General features: G+C 52.0%; 1 protein-coding gene across 2 annotated transcripts in view; it reads left to right on the plus strand.

The window, feature by feature from the left end:
- LOC137359790 (rho guanine nucleotide exchange factor 1-like) overlaps window positions 1–27,400 on the plus strand; it is a 57,609-nt gene that overhangs the window by 25,520 nt on the left and 4,689 nt on the right. The window contains exons 7-16 of one of the 2 annotated variants that reach the window (XM_068025489.1): window positions 8,553–8,630; window positions 9,755–9,830; window positions 12,324–12,491; window positions 13,913–14,000; window positions 14,412–14,522; window positions 15,421–15,497; window positions 22,168–22,359; window positions 23,048–23,359; window positions 24,571–24,734; window positions 26,286–26,379. In XM_068025489.1, the coding sequence (XP_067881590.1) occupies window positions 8,553–8,630; window positions 9,755–9,830; window positions 12,324–12,491; window positions 13,913–14,000; window positions 14,412–14,522; window positions 15,421–15,497; window positions 22,168–22,359; window positions 23,048–23,359; window positions 24,571–24,734; window positions 26,286–26,379 (1,360 nt within the window). Of the gene's footprint in view, window positions 1–8,552; window positions 8,631–9,754; window positions 9,831–12,323; window positions 12,492–13,912; window positions 14,001–14,411; window positions 14,523–15,420; window positions 15,498–22,167; window positions 22,360–23,047; window positions 23,360–24,567; window positions 24,735–26,285; window positions 26,380–27,400 lie in introns of both variants that reach the window. The other variant, XM_068025488.1, reaches the window with a different exon arrangement.

A 27,400-nucleotide genomic window follows, 5' to 3' on the forward strand; every position in this document is an offset into this window, starting at 1 on the left:
AGGGAGTGCTGCACTGTGGGAGGGTCAGTACTGAGGGAGTGCTGCAGTGTGGGAGGGTCAGTACTGAGGGAGTGCTGCACTGTCGGAGGTGCAGTCTTTCACAATAGCCTGAAGGCAGGGCCATGTCTGCCCTCTTAGCTGGACAACAGTGTTCCAACTGTCACTATTTTGAAGAGCAGGTGAATTATCCACAGATGTCTGGGGCTAATATTTATCCCTCATGCAGCCTCACGAAATGATCTGGTCTTTATCACTCTGCTGCTTGTGGGATCTTGGTGTGCACAGTTGGCTGCAACATTTCTTACATCACAGCAGTCACTACTCTTCAAAAGTACTTCATTGGCTTTGAAGTCCTTTGGGGTTTCCGGAGATGGTGGAAATATGAATTCTTATTAAAATTTGTTGATTGGAATTAGGAGTGGCCACGTTGATGGCTGATGGGGTAATTGAGAATGTCCCTCTCTTGAGACTAACCACTGTTTTACTGAGCATGAGTTAGCTGCACGTGGACAGGATAGTGTAGAGGGAGCTTTACTCTGTATCTAACCCCCGTGCTGTACCCACCCTGGGAGTGTTTGATGGGGACAGTGTAGAGGGAGCTTTACTCTGTATCTAACCCCCGTGCTGTACCTGTCCTGGGAGTGTTTGATGGTTACAGTGTGGAGGGAGCTTTACTCTGTATCTAGCCCCGTTTTTTTTTAAGGTGGCCTTTATACCCCAGGCCCCTTTTATATTTTTCACATCGAGGGGGCCTTTATTCCTCACGCTCCCTTTATATACATTTTGACAGTTTTAAAATAACTTTATTAAAACCAGATAAATAAACAAAAAAACTCAAATTAAAATGCCATTCTCGGCGTCGACGATGCACTCCAGTCCCTGCGGTGCCCACCGATCGCGGAAGGCCCCAAGCGTACCGGCGGACACCGCATGCTCCTTTTCCAGGGACACCCGGGCGCGAACGTAACCGCGGAAGAGGGGCAGGCAATCGGGGAGGACGGACCCCCCGACGGCCCGCAACCTGGACCTGTGAATTGCCACCTTGGCCAGGCCCAGGAGCAGACCGACGAGGAGATCCTCCTCCCAGCCCAAGCCCCTCCGCACCGGGTGCCCAAAGATCAGGAGCGTGGGACTGAAGTGCAGCCAGAATTTGAGGAGCAGCCCCTTCAGATACTCAAATAGGGGCTGCAAGCTCGCACATTCCATATAAATGTGGAACACGGACTCGTCCAGGCCGCAGAAAGTACAGGCGGCCTGGGAGTCTGTGAACCTACTTTAAAAAATATTGCACGGGACTGCTCTGTGCAGCACCCTCCACCCCAGGTCCCCGATGCAAAGGGGGAAGACTCCCGCGTAGAGAGACCTCCATCGGGGTTTCCCCTCGCCGCCAGATGGCAACGCGGACCGCTAGGGCGTGTCCGGCCGGCTGACGAGGGCGAGGAAGTGGAGAGTGTGCAGGAGCAGCCCGTACAGGAAACCCCTCCGCGCCGATTGGAATGGCACGGAGGGCATTTCCGAGAGGCGGCTCGGGTTGTGTGGGACCGGCTCCCGAGGATGGTTTCGGGGCCTGGGTCTGATGAGCAGTTCTGGCCGAGTGGGGGTCAGCTCGGCCAGGATCACTCTGCACTCCCGAGCCCCCTCACCACCCACAGTGATGGGCGTCCCGGGGGTTTCGGCTACTCCTCCGCCCGCCGGATCGTCCCCGGAGTTGGCCGCCCGGACAGCCGAGGCGCTCTCCTCCACCGGCGGGGGAGCGCTCTGACTGGAGGCGACCATGTTCCAGATTCGGAATAGATCACGGTAAAAGACAGGCAACTCCCTCAGAGAGGCGCGGCTAACGGACTCCACCGGTAGCTGCGTGTTGTCTTGAAGGCAGTGACACTGGCGGAAAACATACGTCGCCAGCGCACACCATCTGGGAGGACGCTCGACGTACAGGTATCTCTGCAGGGTCCGAAGGCGGAGAGTCACAGCCTGGGTGCAGATGCACACCAGCGACTGGCCGCCCTCCTCAATCGGGAGACTCGGTGACTTTCGCCTCCAACTCCTGCCAGTTTGCCGGCCAGGCCTCCTCAGCGGGGCTAAGATGGACTCCCAGATAGAGGAGGTGCGTGGTGCTCCACGCAAAAGGTGTCATCTCCTCCGGCAGGGAGTCCACCCGCCACTGACCAACCAGGAGTCCGGAACATTTCTCCCAATTGATCCTCGTGGAGCACGCGGCAGAAAAGGTCTGCTGGCAGTCGCGCATCCTCCGCAAGTCAACGGGATCTGTGATTGCGAGGAGCACGTCGTCGGCGTAAGCCGAGAGGACGACCCGCATGGCCGGCTCGCACAGAGCCAATCCCCTCAACCTCCTGCGAAGCAAGCACAGGAAGGGCTCCACGCAGATGGTATACAATTGGCCGGACATGGGGCATCCCTGACGCACTCCTCTCCCAAAGCGAAGGGGCGCCGTCAAGGACCCGTTAACGTTGGCTAGACACTCTGCGGCGGCGTATCAAAGTCGGACCCGGGCCACGAAATGCGGCCCGAGTCCGAAAGCGCGCAGAGTCCCGAAAAGGTAATCGTGATCCACCCTGTCGAACGCCTTCTCCTGATCGAGGGAGAGAAAGGCGACCGACTGACCAGTCCTCTGGGAAAGATGGATCAGGTCCCGGACCAGGTGGATGTTGTCCTGGATGGACCGGCCCGGGACTGTGTTGGACTGGTCGGGGTGGATCATGTGGGCCAGCACGGAGCCCAGGCGGGTAGAAATAGCCCGGGCAAAGATCTTATAATCCGTGCTGAGGAGGGAGACCGGACGCCAGTTTTTAAGCAGGCGGAGATCGCCCCTCTTCGGCAGCAGGACGATGACCGCCCTGCGCAACGAGAGGGGCATCTCCCCGGTCGCCAGGCTTTCCCCCAGGACCCGCGCATAATCGTCCCCCAGGACGTCCCAGAACGCCCTGAGGAACTCCACGGTCAACCCATCCAGCCCTGGGGATTTGCCCCTTGAGAGCTGGTGGAGGGTGCCAGTCAGCTCTGCCAACGTGAGCGGAGCCTCCAATCCTTCGGCGCCCTCCGGGCTGACCTGCGGCAGGTCCTCCCACAAAACTCTGCGCGCATCCTCACTGGACGGATCCGGAGAGAACAACGCACTGTAATACGTCCGGACCAGGAGGCCCATTCCCTCCGGATCCGTGATGGAGGATCCGTCGTCGGCCAGCAGCTCAACGAGCTGCTTACGGACCCCCCGCCATTTTTCCAGCGAGTAGAAGAAGGGTGAGGCGCGGTCCAAATCTTCCAGGATCTGGATCCGCGACCTCATGTACGCGCCTCGGGACCCTATGAGCTGCAGGTCCCTCAGCGCGCCCTTCTTCTCTTTGTACGCCTGCCACAGGGCCGGGTCCGCGACGGCATGACCGAGGCGGGATTCCAAGTCGAGCACCTCCCTCTCAAGGCGCCCGATCTCGGCTTCCCGCCTCTTGGTCGACCCCTTCGCGTACTCCTGATAGAAGACGCGGATGTGAGTCTTGCCCACATCCCACCATAGCCTCAAGGAGGGGAAGCCCCCCTGCTTCCTTTTCCAGTCGGCCCAGAATCGACAGAACGAGTCCCGAAATCGCTCGTCCTCCAGCAGCCGGTTGTTAAAGTGCCAGTACGCGGACCCCGCCCACGTGCAGAGCGGAGTAAACTCCGCCCACATCAGGCGGTGGTCCGAGCACGGCACCAGCCGCATGGAGGACGCGGGAGACGTACGCCTGTGAAATGTAGAGGCGGTCGATTCGGGACCCTCCTCCTCCAGACCTCCACGTGAAGGCGCTGGAGTCGGGATGGAGATTCCGCCAGACGTCCACCAAGTTAAGGGAGCTGATCAGTCCCCTCAACTTCTCCACCGACGCTTGGCCGCGCTGGGGACCGGAGCGATCCCCCACCTCGAGGGTGCAGTTAAAATCCCCCCCGAGGATGATGCACTCGCCGCTATCGATGGAGCTCAAGAGAGCGGACACTTCTTCAAAGAAGCGCGCTTGCAACGCGCCGGGCCTGGGCGCGTACACGTTCACAAAGTGGAGCGGCACGCAACCCAGGCGAACGGCGAGGTGGAGCAAGCGGCCCGGCACTAGCTCCTTGAGCCCCAAGATCTCCGGCTGAAAAGTCGGGGCCAACAAGATAGCCACCCCACCAGAAATAGGGGTGAGGTGACTCATGTGGACCCCACCCTGCCACTCCAGGAGCCAGGTGACTTTGTCTCCCGGAACGGTGTGTGTTTCCTGCAGAAAGCTCACCGCGTATCTCCTTTCCCTGAGGACTGAGAGATTGTGAAATCTGCGGTGAGACCCCCTGCTGCCGTTGATGTTGAGGCTGGCTATGGTTATCGTCATGTCAAAGGTACTTAAAACCCATCACCAACAGCTCACTATGAGGAGGGAGTTGAAGTGCACCTGGCCTTCCACTCCCCCAGCAACCCATTGAGGAACACATTAAAACGGCGCCTCTCAACCAGTTTCACGCCCGCGCGCTTGCCCGTTATCTTCAGGGCGGCACGGACGGACTGGATGATCAGCGCCAGATTCGACCAGCGGTCGAGGGCCAGCTGAACTTTATTGCGGCAGCCCCTGCAAACCGCGAGGAAATCCCGGAGTTCCGCCGTGGGGATGGGAGGAGATTCGGTGGGAGGCACGAGGGACTCCACCACCTCACTGGCGATGGAATCAAGATCATCCTCCGTGCCCCGCACCGAATCCCCATCCTCCTCCGGGTCATCACCGCCAGCGGCCGACACATCCACCACACACTGTGGGGCGGACGTACCGGCCGCGCCAGCTGGTCCCGCCTCCGTTACGATCCCACCCCCAGGATCGATGGCGGAGGAGTCCTCTCTGGGTTCTGTTGTGAAACTGGAGCCTGTAGGCACCAGCGGTTCAGGACCCCCCTCCACCTCCGTCCCCAGGCCAATGAGTGGTCCAGGGGAGACAGAAGTTCTCGTCTCCGGAAATCCAGCCGGACCGGAGGCGGAGAGAGGAGGCCATCTCCCGCTCCGCCAGCACCCACAGGCCCAGCAGATGGGGCAGCATTCTCGGTTATAACTGAGTCGGGTGTCTCCTGGTTGGTGGTGGACTCCGGCTGGGAGGGCCGACCCTCTGGGGCCTCGCCGTCCCCTTCACTCAGGGCACCCGACCCAGTAGCAGTGGCAGAATGGGTGGCGTCCCCAGGCTCCCCCACCACAAGCAGGGCCCCACTTACTCCTTCAGGAGGGGCCTCAAGTACCAGGGCCTTCCCCTCCCCTCCATCCTGAGGAATAGGGAGCTCCTGCCCGGACTTTGTCGCCTTGGTGGTGGCGGTAGGGGAAACCTGGGGACCCGAAACAGGAGACAGCTCCCCTCCAACAGATGGGCCCTGCGCCTCAGGGCCCCTCGTTACCTCTGTGGAGGGGTGCCTTCTCCTCTTTTTCCCACCAGGGCGCAGAGGCTCAGAGACCTCCATGTCATCAGAGGCCTCCGCCTCCGCACCCTCCTTTTTAGTCACCCTAGGCCTGAGCCCAGCCCTGGGACAGGTGGATTCCGTGAGAACGGACTTTGGGCTGAGCTCAGGCCTGGGTCGTTTGAATGTGTCCAGGGCACGCACCTCTTGATGTTTCTTTTGCCTCCGCGTCTTCCTTCCACTCGGACGGGCTCTCCCCTCCCCACTGTGAAAACCACAGCCTCCAGAAACGACTGAGCGGTGTCTGTTGGATGTGTGCGGGGAGTGGGAGGAGGTGCTGTGGAACCACTCTGGGCCGCCGAGGTGGAGCTGGCGGCCGTTAGGTTGGGGCAGTTCTTATGAACATGCCCCACCCCCTTGCAGACGTGGCACCGCGCCCCATCCGAGGTCCAAAAGACGCGGTGGGCCGTCCCCTGGAACTCCACATTAAATTGGCCTTCCAAGTCCTCCTCCCGCGCCAGCTGCATAAATAACTGGCGGCGGAAGGAGTAGACATGTTGGAGGCTGTGTTCCCGAAGACCAAGCCGGACTGGGGTGATCCCTGACCTCACCTCCCCCAGATGGTGTTGGTGGGGGAGGAGGAGCTCACTGGGAATGAAGGGTGGGACGTTTGATAACATTATCCGCTGCACGGTGGCCCCCAGAGGGTCCACCGGCAGGAAGTTTCCCCCCCACAGTGAGCCCCTTACTCAGGGCCAGGGACACGGCCCGCTCGGTCTTTAGAAAAAACACAGCTTTCCCATACATCTTTGAGGCCGCAGTGGCCGAGGGGCCGACAACCTCGGCCATTGCCTTCACACAAGCCTCAATGGTCATGTTGGGGTGGGGATAGCTCTTCACCCCATGGCTGGATGTTATTAATTTAAAAGGTGACGGGGCCACGTGGGCAGCCACAGAGGCTGCAGCTGCATAGGTTGTAGAGGGTCCCGCCACCTGTGATGAAGGGCTTGCCATGGGTCTAAGAGCTAACCCACCCCAAATTGTAGGCTTGAAAATAACTTGATGCACAAAACAAACAAACAAATAAACAACAGGTTAGGGGAGAGGCTGAGGGAATGGAGGAGAGGGAAAGACAGGCTGTAAGGGATGACTTTCTTTTCCTTTCTGCAGGTGGTGCACACAGCACACTTAAAACAGTCTCTGTCGGCACACTTGGTCTTACGGTCTTCTAGTTGGGGGAGGCGTCTTCACCTGGGTCAGCTGAAGCTGCCCAGGCACTATTTATCCCCTTCTGTATATTAGCCAGGCAGCTTCAGCTGACTCAGGCTGGGCAATTGGGGTGGGGAGGGAGCTTCCCTTCAACTTTAGTTCTTCTGGCCTCTTCCACCTCCCACAACAGTCCAAATGAAATGAGTCTGGTGCTCAACACCCACCTCCAAATACAGGCTTATTCCAAAAGTCTCTTCTCCTCTGCAGCAAATGTTGTACAAAGTTTTTGCAGTTTCTCCTCAGCACTCTTTCTCCAGCAGCACCTCCAGCAACTGACTGCAGCACTGTCAGCTGCACCTCGTTGATGCACTTTGGAGTCCCAATTAGGAAGCAGCCAACCTCCGTACTGTACCTGTCCTGGGAGTGTTTGATGGGGACAGTGTAGAGGGAGCTTTACTCTGTATCTAACCCCGTACTGTACCTGTCCTGGGAGTGTTTGATGGGGACAGTGTAGAGGGAGCTTTACTCTGTATCTAACCCCGTACTGTACCTGTCCTGGGAGTGTTTGATGGGGACAGTGTAGAGGGAGCTTTACTCTGTATCTAACCCCGTACTGTACCTGTCCTGGGAGTGTTTGATGGGGACAGTGTAGAGGGAGCTTTACTCTGTATCTAACCCCGTACTGTACCTGTCCTGGGAGTGTTTGATGGGGACAGTGTAGAGGGAGCTTTACTCTGTATCTAACCCCGTACTGTACCTGTCCTGGGAGTGTTTGATGGGGACAGTGTAGCGGGAGCTTTACTCTGTATCTAACCCCGTACTGTACCTGTCCTGGGAGTGTTTGATGGGGACAGTGTAGAGGGAGCTTTACTCTGTATCTAACCCCGTACTGTACCTGTCCTGGGAGTGTTTGATGGGGACAGTGTAGATTGAGCTTTACTCTGTATCTAACCCCGTACTGTACCTGTCCTGGGAGTGTTTGATGGGGACAGTGTAGAGGGAGCTTTACTCTGTATCTAACCCCGTACTGTACCTGTCCTGGGAGTGTTTGATGGGGACAGTGTAGAGGGAGCTTTACTCTGTATCTAACCCCGTACTGTACCTGTCCTGGGAGTGTTTGATGGGGACAGTGTAGAGGGAGCTTTACTCTGTATCTAACCCCGTACTGTACCTGTCCTGGGAGTGTTTGATGGGGACAGTGTAGAGGGAGCTTTACTCTGTATCTAACCCCGTACTGTACCTGTCCTGGGAGTGTTTGATGGGGACAGTGTAGAGGGAGCTTTACTCTGTATCTAACCCCGTACTGTACCTGTCCTGGGAGTGTTTGATGGGGACAGTGTAGAGGGAGCTTTACTCTGTATCTAACCCCGTACTGTACCTGTCCTGGGAGTGTTTGATGGGGACAGTGTAGCGGGAGCTTTACTCTGTATCTAACCCCGTACTGTACCTGTCCTGGGAGTGTTTGATGGGGACAGTGTAGAGGGAGCTTTACTCTGTATCTAACCCCGTACTGTACCTGTCCTGGGAGTGTTTGATGGGGACAGTGTAGATTGAGCTTTACTCTGTATCTAACCCCGTACTGTACCTGTCCTGGGAGTGTTTGATGGGGACAGTGTAGAGGGAGCTTTACTCTGTATCTAACCCCGTACTGTACCTGTCCTGGGAGTGTTTGATGGGGACAGTGTAGAGGGAGCTTTACTCTGTATCTAACCCCGTACTGTACCTGTCCTGGGAGTGTTTGATGGGACAGTGTAGAGGGAGCTTTACTCTGTATCTAACCCCCGTGTTGTACCTGTCCTGGGAGTGTTTGATGGGGACAGTGTAGAGAGGGCTTTAGTTTGTATCTAACCCATGCCGTATAAATCCAATATGTTAGTATTAAAGTGTATAAGAGTACTAGTGGTGTCCCTAATTGTGATAATAAACCCCTCGTTTCTCTCCAGCGACTGCACGATTACCAACGCCGTCTGGACATCTCGAACCTCAGACAGAGTTCTGACCAGGTTGCAGCTGATTTCAAGGTGAGCCTGGGAGTTAAGCGTGCAGTCCCGAGTAGTAAATCATTCTGAAAGACCAAGAGCCAATAATGGTTAAAGGAATACCTGCCCTGCTGAATGTGGGACTGCGAAATGCACATCCCAAGGATCCAGGCTCTATTCTGGCTCTACGCTGAGTTCAGGGATGTGGATGTTACTTTTACCTTTCGTGCTACTGGGATAATGAAGGGGGAAATCAGCTCAGTACCTGTTCCTGATAACCGTGGAATGATCCACTGAGGCGGGGAACGTGTGAGTTAGAAAATAAACATAGATCTAGTTCAGCTCCAATATTACATGCACATGTCTATGCTGCAGAACCTCTCAGTCCATGCTGTCACAAGGAGCCTTCGACGTTAATAATTTCGGAGAACGCCATTCAGCCCGTCCTGCATCTGCTGTCTTTTTGCCAGAGCAATCGCAAACTAATCCCACTGCCCTGTTCTCTCCATAGCCCTGTGTCAATCCCAAACTAATCCCACTGCCCTGTTCTCTCCATAGCCCTGTGTCAATCCCAAACTAATCCCACTGCCCTGTTCTCTCCATAGCCCTGTGTCAATCCCAAACTAATCCCACTGCCCTGTTCTCTCCATAGCCCTGTATCAATCCCACACTAATCTCACTGCCCTCCTGTCTCCCCACAGCCGTGTATCAGTCCCACACTAATCTCACTGCCCTACTGTCTCTGCATAGCCATGTATCAATCCCACACTAATCTCACTGCCCTCCTGTCTCCCCACAGCCGTGTATCAGTCCCACACTAATCCCACTGCCCTTCAGTCTCCGCATTGTCGTGTATCAATCCCACACTAATCTCACTGCCCTTCAGTCTCCGCATTGTCGTGTATCAGTCCCACACTAATACCACTGCCCTCCTGTCTCCCCATAGCCGTGTATCAATCCCACACTAATCCCACTGCTCCCATCTCTCCCTTGTATGTCCCGCTGGTTAAATGTCTGTAGAATCGTGCAGGTATAGGTGGCGGGTTAAGGGGCCCAGTTTGAAGGGGGAGCTTGTCACGGGGGTGGGGCAGTCTTTGGCAGGCTGCAGGCTGGGTGTTAATCTATGGCATTTAGTAAATTGAAGCGTGTGGTTGTCTTTTGGTTAGAACATTGACCTGACGCAGCGTCGTATGGTGCACGAGGGACCCCTGATCTGGAAATTGACGAAGGAGAAAGCTGTTGGTGAGTGACAGAGCAATGGTGGCAGGAGAGGGTCTCCCTGTTGAAGGGGTGTAGAACGTTGTGAGACTGAGGATGGTATATATTACAGAGAAGAGAGTCTTTGCAGGGGTCTCGGGTGTAGGGAATCTCAACCGATGACTGTATGGCTTCTCCATTACTGAGGGGCTTGGCAACTACGAGTTTCCAAGGGTCTTGGCTATTTGAGAGACTCATATGTTTGTCCTTACAAATGGGCTGATAGAGGGTTTTGTGGGGTCAGCTGGCAGGGTTCTGGGGGTGAGTGGTGGGTCTAAGTCCAAGAGCAGCTAGTGGGGTGTTAGTTAGAGATTTGAGAGTCTCTGAGTTTGGCTCCAGGGCCATTTGCCCATTGTTACGAGCAGGTGAGGAGGGGTCGAAGGGTTCCCCTCTTTTCCCTCGCGTTCATTTTTTTGTCAAAAGTGAATTAACTTGCCAGTTCAGTGAATGTTTCACTATTTATGTGTTATGATCATAAATGAACTAATCGGACAGATTTTCTTTAGTTTAACGAAGAAAGAGGTTAGCTTTATTGTACCTAAACCAATTTAAGTAAAATAATAATCTTTGCTCCAGCTTTCACACATACAGACACTTGACAGTCTCTCGCACACAAATAGGTTACAAAGTGGGAAAGGATAGTTTGGTCGGATTAGAGTCCAGGACACTAAAGAGGGGTATACAGTCTGTGGAGTTTGATGACTCAGTTGTCTTCCAGATGAACCTGGCAGCCCTGAGGCTTCCGGCCTGTAGATACGGCCAGCAGATTCCAGTGGTCTTCCTGGAAAACAGCAATGCGGATGAGTTCCTTCGCGGGGTCTCTGTCTGCCGCAGTGACGCTTAGGTGGTTATGGCCAGCAGGCAGGGCTTGAAACATGCCGGGTGGATAGGGGAGAGAGAGAGGGATCCCAACTTGGGTCTCTTCTGATCAGTGTCAGTTGCTTCTCTGCTGCAGAGAGAAAAAAAGCCAGCTTAAAGCACACAGATGGTCGGTCTGTCTCTTGACACCTTAATGTGTATTTTCTCTTGCAACTTAATTAGTTCCTGTCTAGGAATTACCTTCTCTCCATCAGGGTCCCATTGTTTTTGTGATTACCTTTGAGTGGTGTGTCTCCAATTTAATGTCCCAAGATTGCCTTTAATGTCTTGTTAATAGGGACTGGCCAGGTAAAGCACTCCCAACTTCTCAAGTCATTGTTCTGCAGGAGACTAGCCAGACAATTCGACTCCCTCTTAATGCAGTGGAACGCAAGAGATTTTGATGCAAATTTCAATGGCCATTTTAGCTGCTCGCAGGCACCTTTTTTTAAAAATTGAATTCCGGTTTCCAGCCGATGGATTTTGAATAAACTATCATTTGGTGTAGCACGTGTTCATGCCAACATCTTGGTTGCTGAGGCTCTGAAAGATTCTCTGGGTCTGTGTGAAGGGTTTTGGATCTTTGAACTTTGTTTCTGTAACTTTCTGCCTGACTCATCTCACCTCCCTCTTTAAAGCTTACTCTCCCTCCTCCCTCTCAAACACTCCTTGTCTTTCTCTCTCACTCTTCCTCTAGTGCTGCATGTCTTTCCCCTTTTCCCTCCTCCCTGTCTTTGTCTAACCTCCCCTTCCCTCTCATGCTCCTTATCCCTCTCTCTCCCTCTCCCTCCCTCTCTCATGCACCGTCTTTAATGCTCTCCTCTCCTTCTATGATACTCCCTGTCCCTTTCTCCCTGCTCCCTCTCTCCCTCTGTGGCACACTCACTTTCTTCCTGTCCCTCCCTCCCTCATAATAAAAGCAAAATACTGCAGATGCTGGAAATCTGAAATAAAAACAGAAAGTGCTGGAAATACTCAGCAGGTCTGGCAGCATCTGTGGAGAGAAAAACAGAGTTAGCGTTTTCAGGTCTGTGACCTTTCATCAGAACTGGCAAAGGTTAGAAATGCAATAGGTTTTCAGCAAGTGAAGCAGGGGTGGGTGGAAAGAGAACAAAAGGGAAGGTGCGTGATGGGGCAGAGGGCTGGAGAGATTAAATAACAAAACTGTCCTGGGACAAAGGCAAAGAGAGTGTTGATGCTTGTGGTGAAGGACAAAGCATTAGTCCAGAGAGAGTGTTAATGGTGGAATGATGAGCATCTCTGCCCAAAAGCACAACATAAAAGAAGCAAGTTTAAGGCAGGCACATGGTTAAAAAATGAAATAAAATAATGAAAAGGGCCAGTCATGCTCTAAAATGTTTGCACTCTCTCATGCTCCATCTCTGACACTCTCTTTCCCTCTCCGACATTCACTCTAAGCTCTTTGTAACACTCTCTCGCGTGCTGTCTCTCTCCCCCACCTCCCCCACCCACCCCCACCCCCACCCCCCCCCCGACACTTGCAGCCTTTCTTACACTCTCTCCCTCTGCCTGTCCAGCACTCCTTGTCCCTCCATCTGCCTCTCTGACACTCCGTGTTTCCCCTTCCCCTGACTAACACTCTCTCTTTCTCCCTCTTAGATGTCCATGTGCTGTTACTGGACGACATCCTGCTCTTGATGCAGAAAGTGGACGACAAGATGGTCTTGAAATGTCACAGCAAGAACTCCATGGGGGTGTCCGAGGGGAAACAGATGCTGTGTCCCATCATTAAGCTCGGCAGTGTGCTCGCCCGCGATGTCGCCACAGGTGGGCTGCATCGCCAAGGGATGGTATTGGGTTGGCGGGTGGGAGGTCAGGGGGGGGTGGAGGAGCGTGTTGACATAGGGGCCTGCGCTCAAGCTGATTTTTTTTTTGGTCATTCATTCACGGGGTGTGGGCGTTGCTGGCAAGGCCTGCATTTATTGCCTGTCCCTAATTTCCCTTGAGGAGGTGGTGGTGAGCTGAGTGGCTTGCAGAGGGCAGTTACGAGTCAACCACATTGACTGTGGGTCCGGAGTCACACATAGACCAGACCGGGTAAGGATGGCAGATTTCTTTCCCTAAAGGACGCGGGTGAACCAGATGGGTTTTTAATAACAATCCCGTAGTCACCATTACTGACAGCAGCTTTTAAATTCCAAAATGTATTTAACTAACTGAATTTAAATTCCCTCAGCTGCCTTGGTGGGTTCTGAACTCGTGTCTGAGTCGCTAATGCAGGCCCCTGGATTACTAGTCCAGTAATGTAATGACAGTGTTGCTTTTCCCACCCCACCTTCCCCATCCCCCACTCCTGCGATTGCTGGCAGAGTCTAGTCGATGTGAAGTTGGTAATGTATCAGTGGTGTCAGTTTGAGTGAAAATGTCTGTGTTTGAACATTTTACTGTTGTTAAATGTGGTACAAAATTATAAGTTGCTCAGTGGTTCTGTTCAGACTTGTGTCTGTGTGCTTGAGGTTGCATGTCTGTGTTTGAACTGTCTGTGTGTGTCCCTGTCTGCTGCCTGTATACATGCATCTGTCTGCTTGAGTGTGTGTTAGTGTGCGCACATGTGTTCATGGCCCTGTCTTTGTGTGTGTCCTTGTCTGTGTGGCCCTGTGTATGTGTGTGTGTCTGTGTCCCCCTCTGTCTAGTTATCTGTGTGTGTGTCCATTTGTGTGTCTGCGCCTCTGTCTCTGTCTGTGTGTGTGTGTGTGTGTCCACAGGTGTCTGTGTCTGTGTGTATACACGCTGGCTGTGTGTCACTCTGTTGCATTGTGTGTTTGCCTGTACATGTCTGTCTGTTTGTCGCTCTGTCTGGTTATCTGTGTGTGTGTCCGCGTCTAGTCTGTGTCTGTGTGTGTGTGTGTGTGTATACACGCTGGCTGTGTGTCACTCTGTTGCATTGTGTGTTTGCCTGTACATGTCTGTCTGTTTGTCCCTCTGTCTGGTTATCTGTGTGTGTGTCCGCGTCTAGTCTGTATCTGTGTGTGTGTGTGTGTGTGTCCACAGCTGTCTCTGTCTATGTGTGTGTGTGTGTATACACCCTGGCTGTGTGTCCCTCTGTTGCATTGTGTGTTTGCCTGTGCATACCTGTCTGTTTGTCCCTCTGGTTATCTGTGTGTGTCTCTGCCCTGAGAGATCATTTGTGATCAGCCCCTGTAAACCAAGTCCTTTATCCTTTACAAATGCCCCTCCTTGTGTTGCAGACCGCAAGGCATTCTTCGTCCTGTTTCAGACCGAGACGGGTGCACAGATTTACGAGCTGGTGGCGCAGACGGTCTCCGAAAGGAAAAAGTGAGTAGCGGGTCTCACCGGGTCTGCGGGTCTCGCCCTTGGACTGACCTGGGGTTTTGGGGTGCTGCGGTAGAATTCAGCTCCCGTGGTTTAGTTAGCGGCGGGGAGAGGCTACGGAAATAACTACCCAGAGCTCCAGATCACCAGCCACTGACTCCTGCTGTGAAAGGACACCGGGTGAGGACAGGAATGTGTCTGGCTCTAGTGAAGGCCTCCCCCCCCCCCCCCCCCCCCCCCCATGGTCGAATTGCACGGCGACTCTCGCACGCCAAAGCGAGCTGCTTGGAGGATCAGCAGGCTATGGCACTTCGACCGTGGGTATCCCAAGGAGAGCCAGCACTCAGGGTTGGAAAACAAAGCTGCTAGTGTCGTGTACAATAACCTAACCCGCCGTTCCTGTGATTCCCACAGCTGGTGTGATAAGATCCTGAGTACGCAGAATGCTCTCAATCTGATGAGACCCTCGATGGTGCCCAGGAACAGTCTGGTGCCACCCTCAGCCAACATACCCCTTAGCCCCACGTGAGTATCTCAATGGGGCGGCACTGTCGGAGGGAGGGCGATGGGCGATCAAAGGACGGAAAAGCAATTAAAACTGCTAATGCAGCACATGGAATGATTTAGTAAGACTGCAGAATTCAAAAGGAGTGAGGTTAGGTTAAACTTGTCTCAGTCAGGCTGCACTTGAAAACTGTGCCCAGTCCTGGTCTGCATATTATAAAAAAGGACAAGCACTGGAGAAAGTGCAAACGAGAGTATCAGAACTGAGAACTATCAGAAAAGATTGAGCAAAGGGAAGGTTTAGGGGTTACCGGATAGGGGTCTTCAGTATTATGAATGCGTTGGGCAGGTTAGTTGTGGAGAGAATCCAAAACTAAAGGCCGTAAATGCAGACAGTTATTAGCAACCAGAGAGCATGGATTTCAGCTGACTGCCAAAAGGTTACATGAGGAAATTTCCTTCGCATGGTGAGTTGTTGCGATCTGGAACGCGCTGCCTGAAAGGGCGGTGGAAGCAGATTCAATAGTAACTTTCAAAAGGGGAATTGGAGAAATACTGGAAGGGAGAAAAATTACAGGGCTATGGTTGGGACAGCAGGAGATTGGAATTAATTAGACAGCTCTTTCAAAGAGCTGGCACAGGCATGATGGGCCAAATGGCCGCCTCCTGTTCCTGTACAACAGGTTCGAAGGGCTGAATAGCCTCCTCCTGTTCCCTGCTCCTGACTTGTTTAAAAGCATGTGATTGCGAAAGAGAAATCGGAGATTGTATTGACTGGCAGGGAGAGGGGATGTAAGAGTCACTGGGCTCTTGGTGATGGTGCGGGGGCTGGGACGCATCTTTTGTGTGTGTGTGCCTGGTTTGTATCTATTTGTCAGTCTGCTTTAAGTATGTTCCATCTCTCTCTCCCCACCCCCAGCATGTCCTACCGGGAGCCGATGCTCAGTCCGGAGAACAACTTCTCAACCCGTGACAGAATCAACTCCGACTTAAACGGTAAGGAGGTGGAAACCGATGGAGGGAGAGGCTCCCAGGACTGGTGGAAGAGTAACTGGGCTTGGAGTGGCGGACGGTGGGTGTTTTAGCGAGCTCTATTGATCTCTGGAACCTGGGCTGAAACCTAGCCCCAGGCAGAGACATGAAGGATCAGACCCTGGTTAGGTTGGAGGTAGGTTGGGGATGGGTTAGTGGGGGTCGGGGTGGGGGGGGATGTGGGTCTGGGCCCGGAAGTGGGTGGCCTAGGTGAGAAGGGGTTGGCTCTGGTTTGGATAAGAACGGATTCGGTTGCAGGTTATGTCAGGGCCACGAGTTTGTTTTTTGTTCTTTCATGGGATGTGGGTGTCACTGACAAAGCCAGTATTTGTTGCCCAGCCCTGATTACCCTCGAGAAGGTGTTAGTGAGCTGAGTGGCTTGCAGAGGGCGGTTAAGAGTCAACTAAATTGCTGTGGAGTCACATGTAGGCCAGACATAGTAAGGATGGCAGATTTCCTTCCCTAAAGGACATTAGTGAGCCAGATGGGTTTTTACAACAATCCAGTAGTTTCATGGTCACCATTATTGGGACTAGCTTTCAATTCCGGACATTTATTAATTCATTGAATTAATTAATTAATTGACTTTAAATTCAGTTCACCCAGCTGCTGTGGTGGGATTTGAACCCTTGTCCCTAGGGCATTAGCCAGGGCCTCTGGATTGCTAGTTCACATGACCACTACGCCACCCACTCAACAAGGGTTGAGTTGTGTTGGTGGTGTGGGGAAAGGGTTGGGGGAGGCAAGGGGTTGTTTGGCTTGAGGGGTTGTGGTGGGGGGGTTGGTGAGGGTTGGCTTGGGTTGGAAGAGGGTTTCGATCCCTTTCTCGCCTCCCACCCGTGCTCTGTTCCAACCCCCTGATGGAGAGCCGGCGATGCTGGGCGGGCCCACTCTTCACACCTCCAGAGACCGAATGTCATCCCCTCGCCCCCCACAATGCAAGTTCGTGGCACCACAGATGGCTCTGCTGCACAGGAGGGGCTGAAAAAGAGTGGGAGAGCTATACTGATAGGGGATTCAATTGTAAGGGGAACAGGCAGGCGTTTCTGTGGCTGCTCACGAGACTCCAGGATGGTATGTTGCCTCCCTGGTGCTTGGGTCAAGGACATCACGGAGCAGCTGCAAGACATTCTGAAGGGGGAGGGTGTACATATTGGAACCAGTGACATAGGTAGAAAGAGGGATGAGATCCTGCAACAAGAATTTAGGGAGCTAGGTGGCAGATTAAAAAGCAGAACCTCAAAGGTTGTAATCTCGGGATTATTCCTGGTGCCACGTGCTGACGAGCATAGGAATAGGAGGATAGAGCGGATGAATGCATGGCTGAGGAGGTGGTGCAGGGAGGGAGGGCTTTAGTTTCCTGGATCACTGGGTCTGTTTCTGGCAAAGGTGGGACCTGTACAAATTGGACAGGTTGCACCTGAACTGGAATGGGACCAACATCCTTGCTGGGGGGTTTGCTAGAGCTGGTGGGGGTGGGGGGCGGGGGGTGCGGAGATACAGAGTAGCGTTACAGTAGGGGGTGATGCACAGTCAAATATAGAAGAGAAACAGAGTCAGTCTGGAAGGCAAAGCAAATATAGACCTGTGAAGGCACAAGTAAATAATGCAAGGCTGGATTGCATCTATTTTCACGCAAGGAGTCTTACTAGTAAGGCAGATGAATTGAGGGAATACAAACAAGAAATGCTGGAACCACTCAGCAGGTCTGGCAGCATCTGTGGAAAGAGAAGCAGAGTTAACGTTTCGGGTCAGTGACCCTTCATCGGAGGGCATTGATTAGCACATGACATTATGATATTGTTGCTATCACAGAGACATGGTTGAGGGAAGGGTGGGGCTGGCAGCTCAATATTCCAGGGTATAGAATCTTCAGGCGAGACAGGGGAGTGTGTAAAAGAGGAGCTGGCATTTCACTGTTGATCAAGGAGTCGATTACTGCAGTAAGGAGGGATGATATCTTAGAAGGTTCCTCAAATGAGGCCATATGGGTAGAACTTAAAAACAAAAAGGGGGCAATCACTTGGCTGGGAGTGTACTACAGGCCTCCAAACAGTCAGGGAGAGATAGAGGAGCAGATATATAGGCAAATCTCAGAGAGGTGTAAAAATAATAGGGTAATAATAGTAGGGGATTTCAACTTCCCCAATATTAACTGGGATAGTCTTAGTGCAAAAGGCTTAAAGGGGGTGGAATTCTTAAAATGCACACAGGAGAGCTTTTTGAGCCAGTACGGAGAAAGTCCTACAAGAGAAGGGGCAGCACTGGACCTAATCCTAGGGAATGAAGCTGGACAAGTGGTAGAAGTGTCAGTGGGGGAGCATTTCGGGGATAGTGATCATAACTCTGTAAGATTTGGGGTAGTTATGGAAAAGGACAAAGATGGATTGGAAATAATGGTACTGAATTGGGAGAAGGCCGATTTTAAGATGATGAAACAGGATCTGGCCGAAGTGGACTGGGAGCAGCTACTTGTAGGAAAGTTGACATCAGACCAGTGGGAATCATTCAAAGAGGAAATAGTGAGAGTTCAGAGCCAACATGTACCCATTAAGGTGAAGGGTAGGACCAACAAGTCCAGGGAACCCTGGATGTCAAGGGATATAGAGGATTGGATAAGGAAAAAAAAGGAGGCTTATGGCAGATTCAGAGCATTGAAAGCAGCAGAGGCACTAGAGGAGTATAGAAAGTGTAAGGGGGTACTTAAAAAAAAAAATAATAATTAGGAGAGCGAAGAGGGGACTTGACAAAACACTGGCGGGCAAGATAAAGGAAAATCCTGAGGCGTTTTATAAGTATATTAGGGGCAAGAGGATAACCAGGGAAAGAGTAGGGCCCATTAGGGACCAAAGTGGCAATCTGTGTGTGGAGCCGGAGGGCATAGGTGAGGCTTTAAATGATTATTTTTTATCTGTGTTCACTATGGAGAAAGGACAATGTAGGTGTAGAGATCAGGGAGGGGGATTGTGATATACTTGAACATATTAGCATTGAAAGGGAGGAGGTTTTAGCTGTTTTACTGGGCTTAAAAGTGGATAAATCCCCAGGCCCAGATGAGATGTATCCCAGGCTGTTATGTGAGGCAAGGGAGGAGATAGCAGGGGCTCTGACACAAATTTTCAAATCCTCTCTGGCCACAGGAGAGGTGCTAGAGGATTGGAGGACAGCGAATGTGGTACCATTATTCAAGAAGGGTGGCAGGGATAAACCAGGTAATTACAGGCCGGTGAGTCTAACATCAGTGGTTGGGAAACTATTGGAAAAAATTCTGAGGGACAGGATTAATCTCCACTTGGAGAGGCAGGGATCAATCAGGGATAGTCAGCATGTCTTTGTCAGGGGGAGATTGTGTCTAACTAACTTGATTAAATTTTTCGAGGCGGTGACTAGGTGTGTAGATGAGGGTAAAGCAGTTGATGTAGTCAACATGGGAGTTCAGTAAGGTTTTTGATAAGGTTCCACATGGGAGATTGGTGAACAAGGTAAGAGTCCATGGGATCCAGGGCAATTTGGCAAATTGGATCCAGAATTGGCTTAGTGTCAGGAGGCAGAGGGTGATGGTCGAGGGTTATTTTTGCGAGTGGAAGCCTGTGACCAGTGGTGTACCACAGGGATTGGTGCTGGGACCCTTGCTGTTGGTAGTGTACATTAATGATTGAGACGTGAATATAGGAGGTACGATCAGTAAGTTAGCAGATGACATGAAAATTGGTGTCATAAATAGTGAGGAAGAAAGCCTTAGATTACAGGATGATATAGATGGGCTGGTAAGATGGGCTGAGCAGTGGCAAATGGAATTTAATCCTGAGAAGTGTGAGGTGATGCATTTTGGGAGGACTAACAAGGCAAGGGAATATACAATGGATGGTAGGACCCGAGGAAGTACAGAGGGTCAGAGGGACCTTGGTGTACTTGTCCATAGATCACTGAAGGCAGCAGCACAGGTAGATAAGGTGGTTAGGAAGGCATATGGGACACTTGCCTTTATTTGCCGAGACACAGAGTATAAGAGCAGGGAGGTTATGATGGAGCTGTATAAAACGCTAGTTCGGCCACAGTTGGAGTACTGTGTACAGTTCTGGGCACCACACTATAGGAAGGATGTGATTGCAATGGAGAGGGTGTAGAGGAGATTCACCAGGATGTTGCCTGGGCTGGAGCATGTCAGCTGTGAAGAGAGACTGAAAAGGCTAGGGTTGTTTCCCTTAGAGCAGAGAAGGCTGAGGGGGGACATTAGAATTAGAACATTACAGCGCAGTACAGGCCCTTCGGCCCTCGATGTTGCGCCGACCTGTGAAACCATCCGACCTACACTATTCCATTTTCATCCATATGTCTATCCAATGACCACTTAAATGCCCTTAAAGTTGTAGAGTCTACTACTGTTGCAGGCAGGGCGTTCCACGCCCCTACTACTCTCTGCGTAAAGAAACTACCTCTCACATCTGTCCTATATCTATCACCCCTCAACTTAAAGCTATGTCCCCTCGTGTTTGCCATCACCATCCGAGAAAAAAGACTCTCACTATCCACCCTATCTAACCCTCTGATTATCTTATATGTCTCCATTAAGTCACCTCTCCTCCTCCTTCTCTCCAACGAAAACAACCTCAAGTCCCCCAGCCTTTCCTCATAAGACCTTCCCTCCATACCAGGCAACATCCTAGTAAATCTCCTCTGCACCCTTTCCATAGCTTCCACATCCTTCCTATAATGCGGTGACCAGAACTGCACGCAATACTCCAGGTGCGGCCGCACCAGAGTTTTGTACAGCTGCAGCATGACCTCGTGGCTCCGAAACTCGATCCCCCTACTAATAAAAGCTAACACACCATATGCCTTCTTAACAGCCCTATTAACCTGGGTAGCAACCTTCAGGGATTTATGCACCTGGACACCAAGATCTCTCTGTTCATCTACACTACCAAGAATCTTCCCATTAGCCCAGTACTCTGCATTCCTGTTACTCCTTCCAAAGTGAATCACCTCACACTTTTCCACATTAAACTCCATTTGCCATCTCTCAGCCCAGCTCTGCAGCCTATCTATGTCCCTCTGTAACCTACAACATCCTTCGGCACTATCCACAACTCCACCAACCTTAGTGTCATCTGCAAATTTACTAACCCACCCTTCTACACCCTCTTCCAGGTCATTTATAAAAATGACAAACAGCAGTGGCCCCAAAACAGATCCTTGTGGTACACCACTAGTAACTAAACTCCAGGATGAACATTTGCCATCAACCACCACCCTCTGTCTTCTTTCAGCTAGCCAATTTCTGATCCAAAGCTCTAAATCACCTTCAACCCCATACTTCCGTATTTTCTGCAATAGCCTACCGTGGGGAACCTTATCAAACGCCTTACTGAAATCCATATACACCACATCCACTGCTTTACCCTCATCCACCTGTTTGGTCACCTCGAAAAACTCAATAAGGTTTGTGAGGCACGACCCACCCGTCACAAAACCGTGCTGACTATCGCTAATGAACTTATTCTTGTCAAGATGATTATAAATCCTGTCTCTTATAACCTTTTCCAACATTTTACCCACAACCGAAGTAGGGCTCACAGGTCTATAATTACCATGGCTGTCTCTACTCCCCTTCTTGAACAAGGGGACAACATTTGCTATCCTCCAGTCTTCCGGCAATATTCCTGTCGACAATGACGACATAAAGATCAAGGACAAAGGCTCTGCAATCGCCTCCCTAGCTTCCCAGAGAATCCTAGGATAAATCCCATCTGGCCCAGGGGACTTATCTATTTTCACACTTTCCAAAATTGCTAACACCTCCTCCTTGTGAACCTCAATCCCATATAGCCTAGTAGCCTGAATCTCAGTATTCTCCTCGACAACATTTTCTTTCTCTACTGTAAATACTGACGCAAAATATTCATTTAACACTTCCCCTACCTCCTCTGATTCCACACACAACTTCCCACTACTATCCTTGATTGGCCCTAATCTAACTCTAGTCATTCTTTTATTCCTGATATACCTATAGAAAGCCTTAGGGTTTTCCCTGATCCTATCCGCCAATGACTTCTCGTGTCCTCTCCTTGCTCTTCTTAGCTCTCCCTTTAGATCCTTCCTGGCTAGCTTGTAACTCTCAAACGCCCTAACTGAGCCTTCATGTCTCATCCTAACGTAAGCCGCCGCCTTCCTCTTGACAAGCGCTTCAACTTCTTTAGTAAACCACGGCTCCCTCGCTCGACAACTTCCTCCCTGCCCCTGATTGAGGTATACAAAATTATGAGGGGCATTGATAGGTTAGATAGGAAAAAACTTTTTCCCTTAGTGGAGGTGTCAATAACCAAGGGGCATAGATTTAAGGTAAAGGGGCAGGAGGTTTAGAGGGGATTTAAGGCAAAATTCTTTCACCCAGAGGGTGGTTGGAATTTGGAACGCGCTGCCTGAAGAGGTGGTAGAGGCAGGAACCCTCACAACATTTAAGAAATATTTAAATGAGCACTTGAAACGTAGCATACGAGGCTACGGGCCAAGTGCTGGAAAATGGGATTAGAATAGATAGGTGCTTGATGGCCAGCACAGACACGATGGGCCGAAGGGCCTGTTTCTGTGCTGTGTGACTGTATGACTCTAATGGCGATTTCTCCATTCACAGCCAAGGAGAGTGATGGTGTATCACAGGACAGCGGCACCGGAGAGCTGAGTGTGGACGATCGCCTGGGGATAGAGACCCTGGGGCAGAGTGCAGGACAGACCCTGGCTGAGCTCCTCAAGGCCAATGACGTGGATCTGGCAAAACTGGCTTCAGGACCGTCCGAGCGCATTGCAGACCAAGCATTGGAGGATGGTGAGAGCCTGTGCACCTCATTCTGAGAGCTCTCCTGCACGCGTGTGCACATGCACACTAACCCCTCCCCTGAAGGTGCTGAAGCTCACTGAAATAAACTCTTCAGTCCCGTGGCCACAGTTAGTGTTGGCACCTTAGCTGTTCCTGGCTATGTCCGCTGTGCCAGTACATATGCCCAAATTTGTGCCTCTCCCTCCCTAAATCCCCTTTCCCCCCCCCCCCCCCCCCGATCATCCTCATGTTCCCTCGGTCCCCACCCACCCTGTGTGTGTCTCTCCTCAATTTCCTCCCTCTCCTGTCTCCCCACCTTTTTCTGTCCCCCCCCCCCCCCCCCATGTCCCCCTCTCTTTTCCATGTACTCTCCTTCTCCCTCCCACTGTCAGTTCCTATCGAACAGCCTCAAGGAGCTGAATGGCCTCCCCTTGTTCCTGTATAACTGACTTGAGGGGCTGAATGGCCTCCCCCTGCTCCTTTGCAACAGGCTCGAGGGGCTGAATGGCCTCCTCCTGTTCTTTATAACAGTCTTTGGGGGGTGCTAAATAGCCTCTTGCTCTTCCTATGCCCCACACTGGGCAGGCCACTCCATCCTTGAGCTAAGCAGTATATGTGTTGAATGCAGAACGGCCTCCTCCAGACTGAAGGCTTTTGATTCCAGCTGTATTGACGGCCTTTCTCTGCTATTTCACAGTTCACACAATGAAGCGGACGCTGAACAGGAGCAAGAGAACCTGTAAGGACTCGCTGCGCCTCCAGCCATCGGGCGAGGCTGGCCAGGACCCAGGCGCTGGGGCAAGCGAGCCCGACCTCAATAGCAGCGAGAGTCGGGAGGAAGGAGGGACAGAGGCGGAACGGGAGAAGGAGCCGGGTGCAGCGGAGGGAGAGCAGGAAAGTCAGAGTGAAGGGGAAAACGCCAGTGAGAGAGGAGAGACGGAGAGCACGGAGGAGTCGACAGAGGGACAGGGCGATGAGGAGGAGCAAGAGGGAGAGGTCAAAGGGACAGGTAAGGATCCGGGTAAAGGGGTCGGGGGTGCGGGGGGAGGGGGAGAGATTGTAGGTGGAACAGGTGAGGAAGCAGATGAAGGGGAATGGGGCAGGAGTGGAGTTGCTAGTCGGGAGGAGGGAGGGGAGGGAGAGGTGGGCAGGACAGCGAGGGTAAGGCCGTGGATGAGAGGAGGGAGCGTTATCAGTGTAATAGTGACTCCAGGGTCATGTGTTCTGTGGACTACATTACCTGATGAGTGCGGGGGGGTTGGGGCCAGAGGTCAGGGTGCAACCTGCTCTGTGCTCTGTCACTCCCCACCCCCCCCCCCCCTGCTCGCCGCTGGTCGCTCCTCATGGTAACGGAAGGTGAGGGGGTGGGAGGGCTGAATCCAATCTGACTCTGTGTTGCTCACTCAGCAGCGCAGGACAGTTGTGGGGTGCGAGGGTGCAGGAGTCGTCCTGTTGTGGTGCCCGGGAATCACGGACACCAAAACATTAGCAACGGGTCAGCAGAGGTCAGCTGAAGGCTTTGTCACAGCTTAGGTGTGTTTAGTCTATTGCTTGTTCACAGACTGCGCTTTATGTCAAGACATTGAGTGCGGAAAGAAGGCTGTTAGACTGAACCTTTTGTAAAACACTGGTTCAGCCTCAGCTGGGTTATTGTGTCCAATGCTGGGCATCGCACTCGCGCCCTTATCACAGCCTTGGACAGGGGGAGAAGGGATTTACCAGAATGGTTCCCAGGGATGAGGGACGTCAGTTAATGTGGAGAGACTGGAGAAGCTGGGATTGTTCTCCTTTAGAGCACAGAAGGTTAAGGGAAGATTTAATAGAGATTTTCAAAATCGGGAAGGGTTTTGATGGAGTAAATAAGGAGACACTGTTTCCAGTGGCAGGAGGGTCAGTAACCAGAGGACAAACAGTTAAAATAATGGGCAAAAGAACCAGAGGGGGAGATGAGGAGAAATGTTTTTACACAGTGAGTTGTTGTGATCTGGAACGCGCTGCCTGAAAGGGGCGGTGGAAGCAGATTCAACAGTAACTTTCAAAAGGGGAATTGGATAAATACTGGAAGGGGAGAAATTTACAGGACGAAGGGGAAAGAGGAGGGGAGTGTGGGACTAATTGGGTAGAATCTTTAAAAGAGCCAGCACAGGCACGAGAGGCTGAATGGCCTCGCTCTGTACTCTGTGATTCTCAGATTCATGCCTTTTTTTTGATCCACAGCAGAGGATTTGCAAACAAAGCCACAGCTGTCCGAGGGTCCTGGGGGCCCCAGTTTGAGCGGTGGTGAGACGGAATCCAGCCACACCCCCATCGTCCTGTCCCTGGACCAGGCAGAGGAGATGGAGCGGAAAATGAACAGCCTCCTGGTCAAGATTCAGCATCTAAAGGTGAGAATCCTCGGCGAGAGCCAGGTCAGAGTCCGCTGCGTCCCATGCCTCCACTGCCGTTTCGGTCTGGACCCTGGGCTTTGGCTAGAAAGTGGTGCATTTGGAGCACTCCACTCAGTTGGCCTCCATATCATAGGGACAGGAGGAGAGCAATGTAACTGGCCATTTGGCCTATCTAGCCCCTGCCAGTGTTTATCCTCCACACGAGCCTCCTCCCAGCCCTCTTCATCTCACCCCATAACGTACCCTTCTAATCCTATCTCCCTCTTGTGTTTATCCAGTTTCCTCTTAAATGTATCAATACTGTTCACCACAACCACTCCCTGTGGGAGCGATTTCCACATTCTCACCACTCTCTGGGGAAAGAAGTTTCTCCTGAATTCCCGATTAAATTTATTGGTGACTATCTTCTATTGATGGCCCCTGGTTCTGTCTTCCCTACAAAGGGAAACATCTTCTCTACATCTACCCTATCAAACCCCTTCATAGTTATAACATCCTTTATCAGGTCACCCCTCAGCCTTCTCTCTGCCATTTATATTTTAATAGCAAACCCTATAAGAACTTGAGAAGGAGAATTGTCCAAAACTGAGGGGGCACAGTATCTCTGCTGGTGGGAGAACGAGACTACAGAGTGATGTGTTTACATAGACAGTTTCCATTATATCGATTTAAAGCATAGAGTGACAACAGGAACTAAGGTTTTGTGAACAGCTAGTGCATGCAGTGAAAAGAGGTTGTCTTCCCCCTGTGTCTGCGATGGATTCAAACCCAGGTGAAAGCATCAACCCTTTCAGTCCCTTCTGAGTCCTGCCAGATGTGTCTCTTGTTACTCTTGCCCCTCATTGTACAATGCCTGGTGGCTCAGAGAATACCACTCTTGCCTCTGAGTAAGAGAGTCATGGGTCCAACTCCCACTTGAGGCACTTGTCGCACTGAGTAAATTAATTAATTACCTCAGTGCCGAGGGAGCCCCGCGCTGTCGGAGGGTCAGTGCCGTGGGAGCCCCGCGCTGTCGGAGGGTCAGTGCCGAGGGAGCCCCGCGCTGTCGGAGGGTCAGTGCCGAGGGAGCCCCACGCTGTCGGAGGGTCAGTGCCGAGGGAGCCCCGCGCTGTCGGAGGGTCAGTGCCGAGGGGGCCCCGCGCTGTCGGAGGTTCAGTGCCAGGGTCAGTACTGAGGGAGTGCTGCACTGTCGGAGATGCTGGATTTCCTACATCACAACAATTGCCACGCTTGGTTCTGGACTTTTGAGCATCTCCCACTTCCTTCCCGCCACCATTGGCAGCCAAACGTTCAGCTGCCTGGGACCTAAGCTCTGGAATTCCCTCCCAAAACCTCTCCACCTCTCTCCCCTCTTTTATGACACACCTTAAAACCTCCATCTTTCACCAAGCTTTTGGTCACCTGTCCTAATATCTCCTCCTGTGGCTCAGTGTCAGTTTTTGTCTGATTGACGCCGTCTGTTGAAGGCATGATGTAAATGCAAGTTGTTTTTATAAATGTTTTGGTCTCTATTTTTTTCATTGGCCGACTCGCGCTCTTGTTCCCTAGGCGATGGAGGAAGATTATCACCGGCTGCGACAGGCGTTGGTTAACTTGACAATGGCACCGCGCCATTCACCGGGAAACTGCAGGCGCGTGTCGGGTGAGTAAGTGAGCATCAGGCTACTGTGGCAACCCCGCCTGTTCCCCTCCCTGGTCTCCGTCAACATGTCCCCGTGTGAGAGCATCCACTTTGGATAAATCAGGAGTATTTTTGAAAAGGCGAGAGACTAAGGATGCTGGAGGAGCAGAGAGCTTTCGGGCTCCATGTACCGATATCACTAAAAACTACTGTTCAGGTACAAAATATAACTAAAAGCCTAATGGAATGTTGGCCTTTATCTGGGGGCTGGAAGACACCGGGGTGGGAGTTATGTTACAGCTGTACGGAGCTCTGCTCAGACCCCATCTGGAGTAACTGTGTTCAGTTCTGGGCCCCTGCACCTCAGGAAGGATAGATTGGCCTTGGAGGGGGATGTAATGCAGATTCACCAGAATGATACCCGGGGTTTAAAGGGTTAAATTCCGAGGGCAGCTTGCACAGGCTAGGCTTGTATTCCTCTTGAGTTTAAAAGATTAAGGGGAGATTGAGTCAAGGGTTTTCAGATGATGAAAGGATAGGGTAGACAGCGCGAAACTGTTTCCGCTGGTTTGGGGAAGAGTCCAGAACAAGGGGACAGAGTAGGGACTCGTGTGTGAATTCCATCCTCGATTTTCAGGGATCGACCAGTCGATCTCCCGTGATGTTAAACCCAGAGAAAAAGCCAAGTGTCGCCCTCAGGGAAGTGGAGCTATCGAGGATGGGCCGCTGTTACAATCCAATCCTCTGGTTTAAAGTCATACATTCCCTCTTACTTTTTAAAAATATATTTCAGGTTTACATAGATTCATAGAATGACACAGCACTGATGGAGGCCATTCGTCCCATCTTGCCGGTGCTGGCTCTTTGGAAGACCTATTCAATTCGTCCTGCTCCCCCTGTTCTTTTCCCCATAGTCCAGCATAATTCTCCTTTTCCAGTATTTATCCCCATTCCCCTTTTGACAGTTACTATTGAATCTGCTTCCACCGCCCTTTCAGGCAGCGCGTTCCAGATCACAATGACTCGCTGTGTAAAAACATTT

This window comes from Heterodontus francisci, unplaced genomic scaffold, assembly GCF_036365525.1.
Source record: "Heterodontus francisci isolate sHetFra1 unplaced genomic scaffold, sHetFra1.hap1 HAP1_SCAFFOLD_587, whole genome shotgun sequence".
NCBI classification, from domain to species: Eukaryota; Metazoa; Chordata; class Chondrichthyes; order Heterodontiformes; family Heterodontidae; genus Heterodontus; species Heterodontus francisci.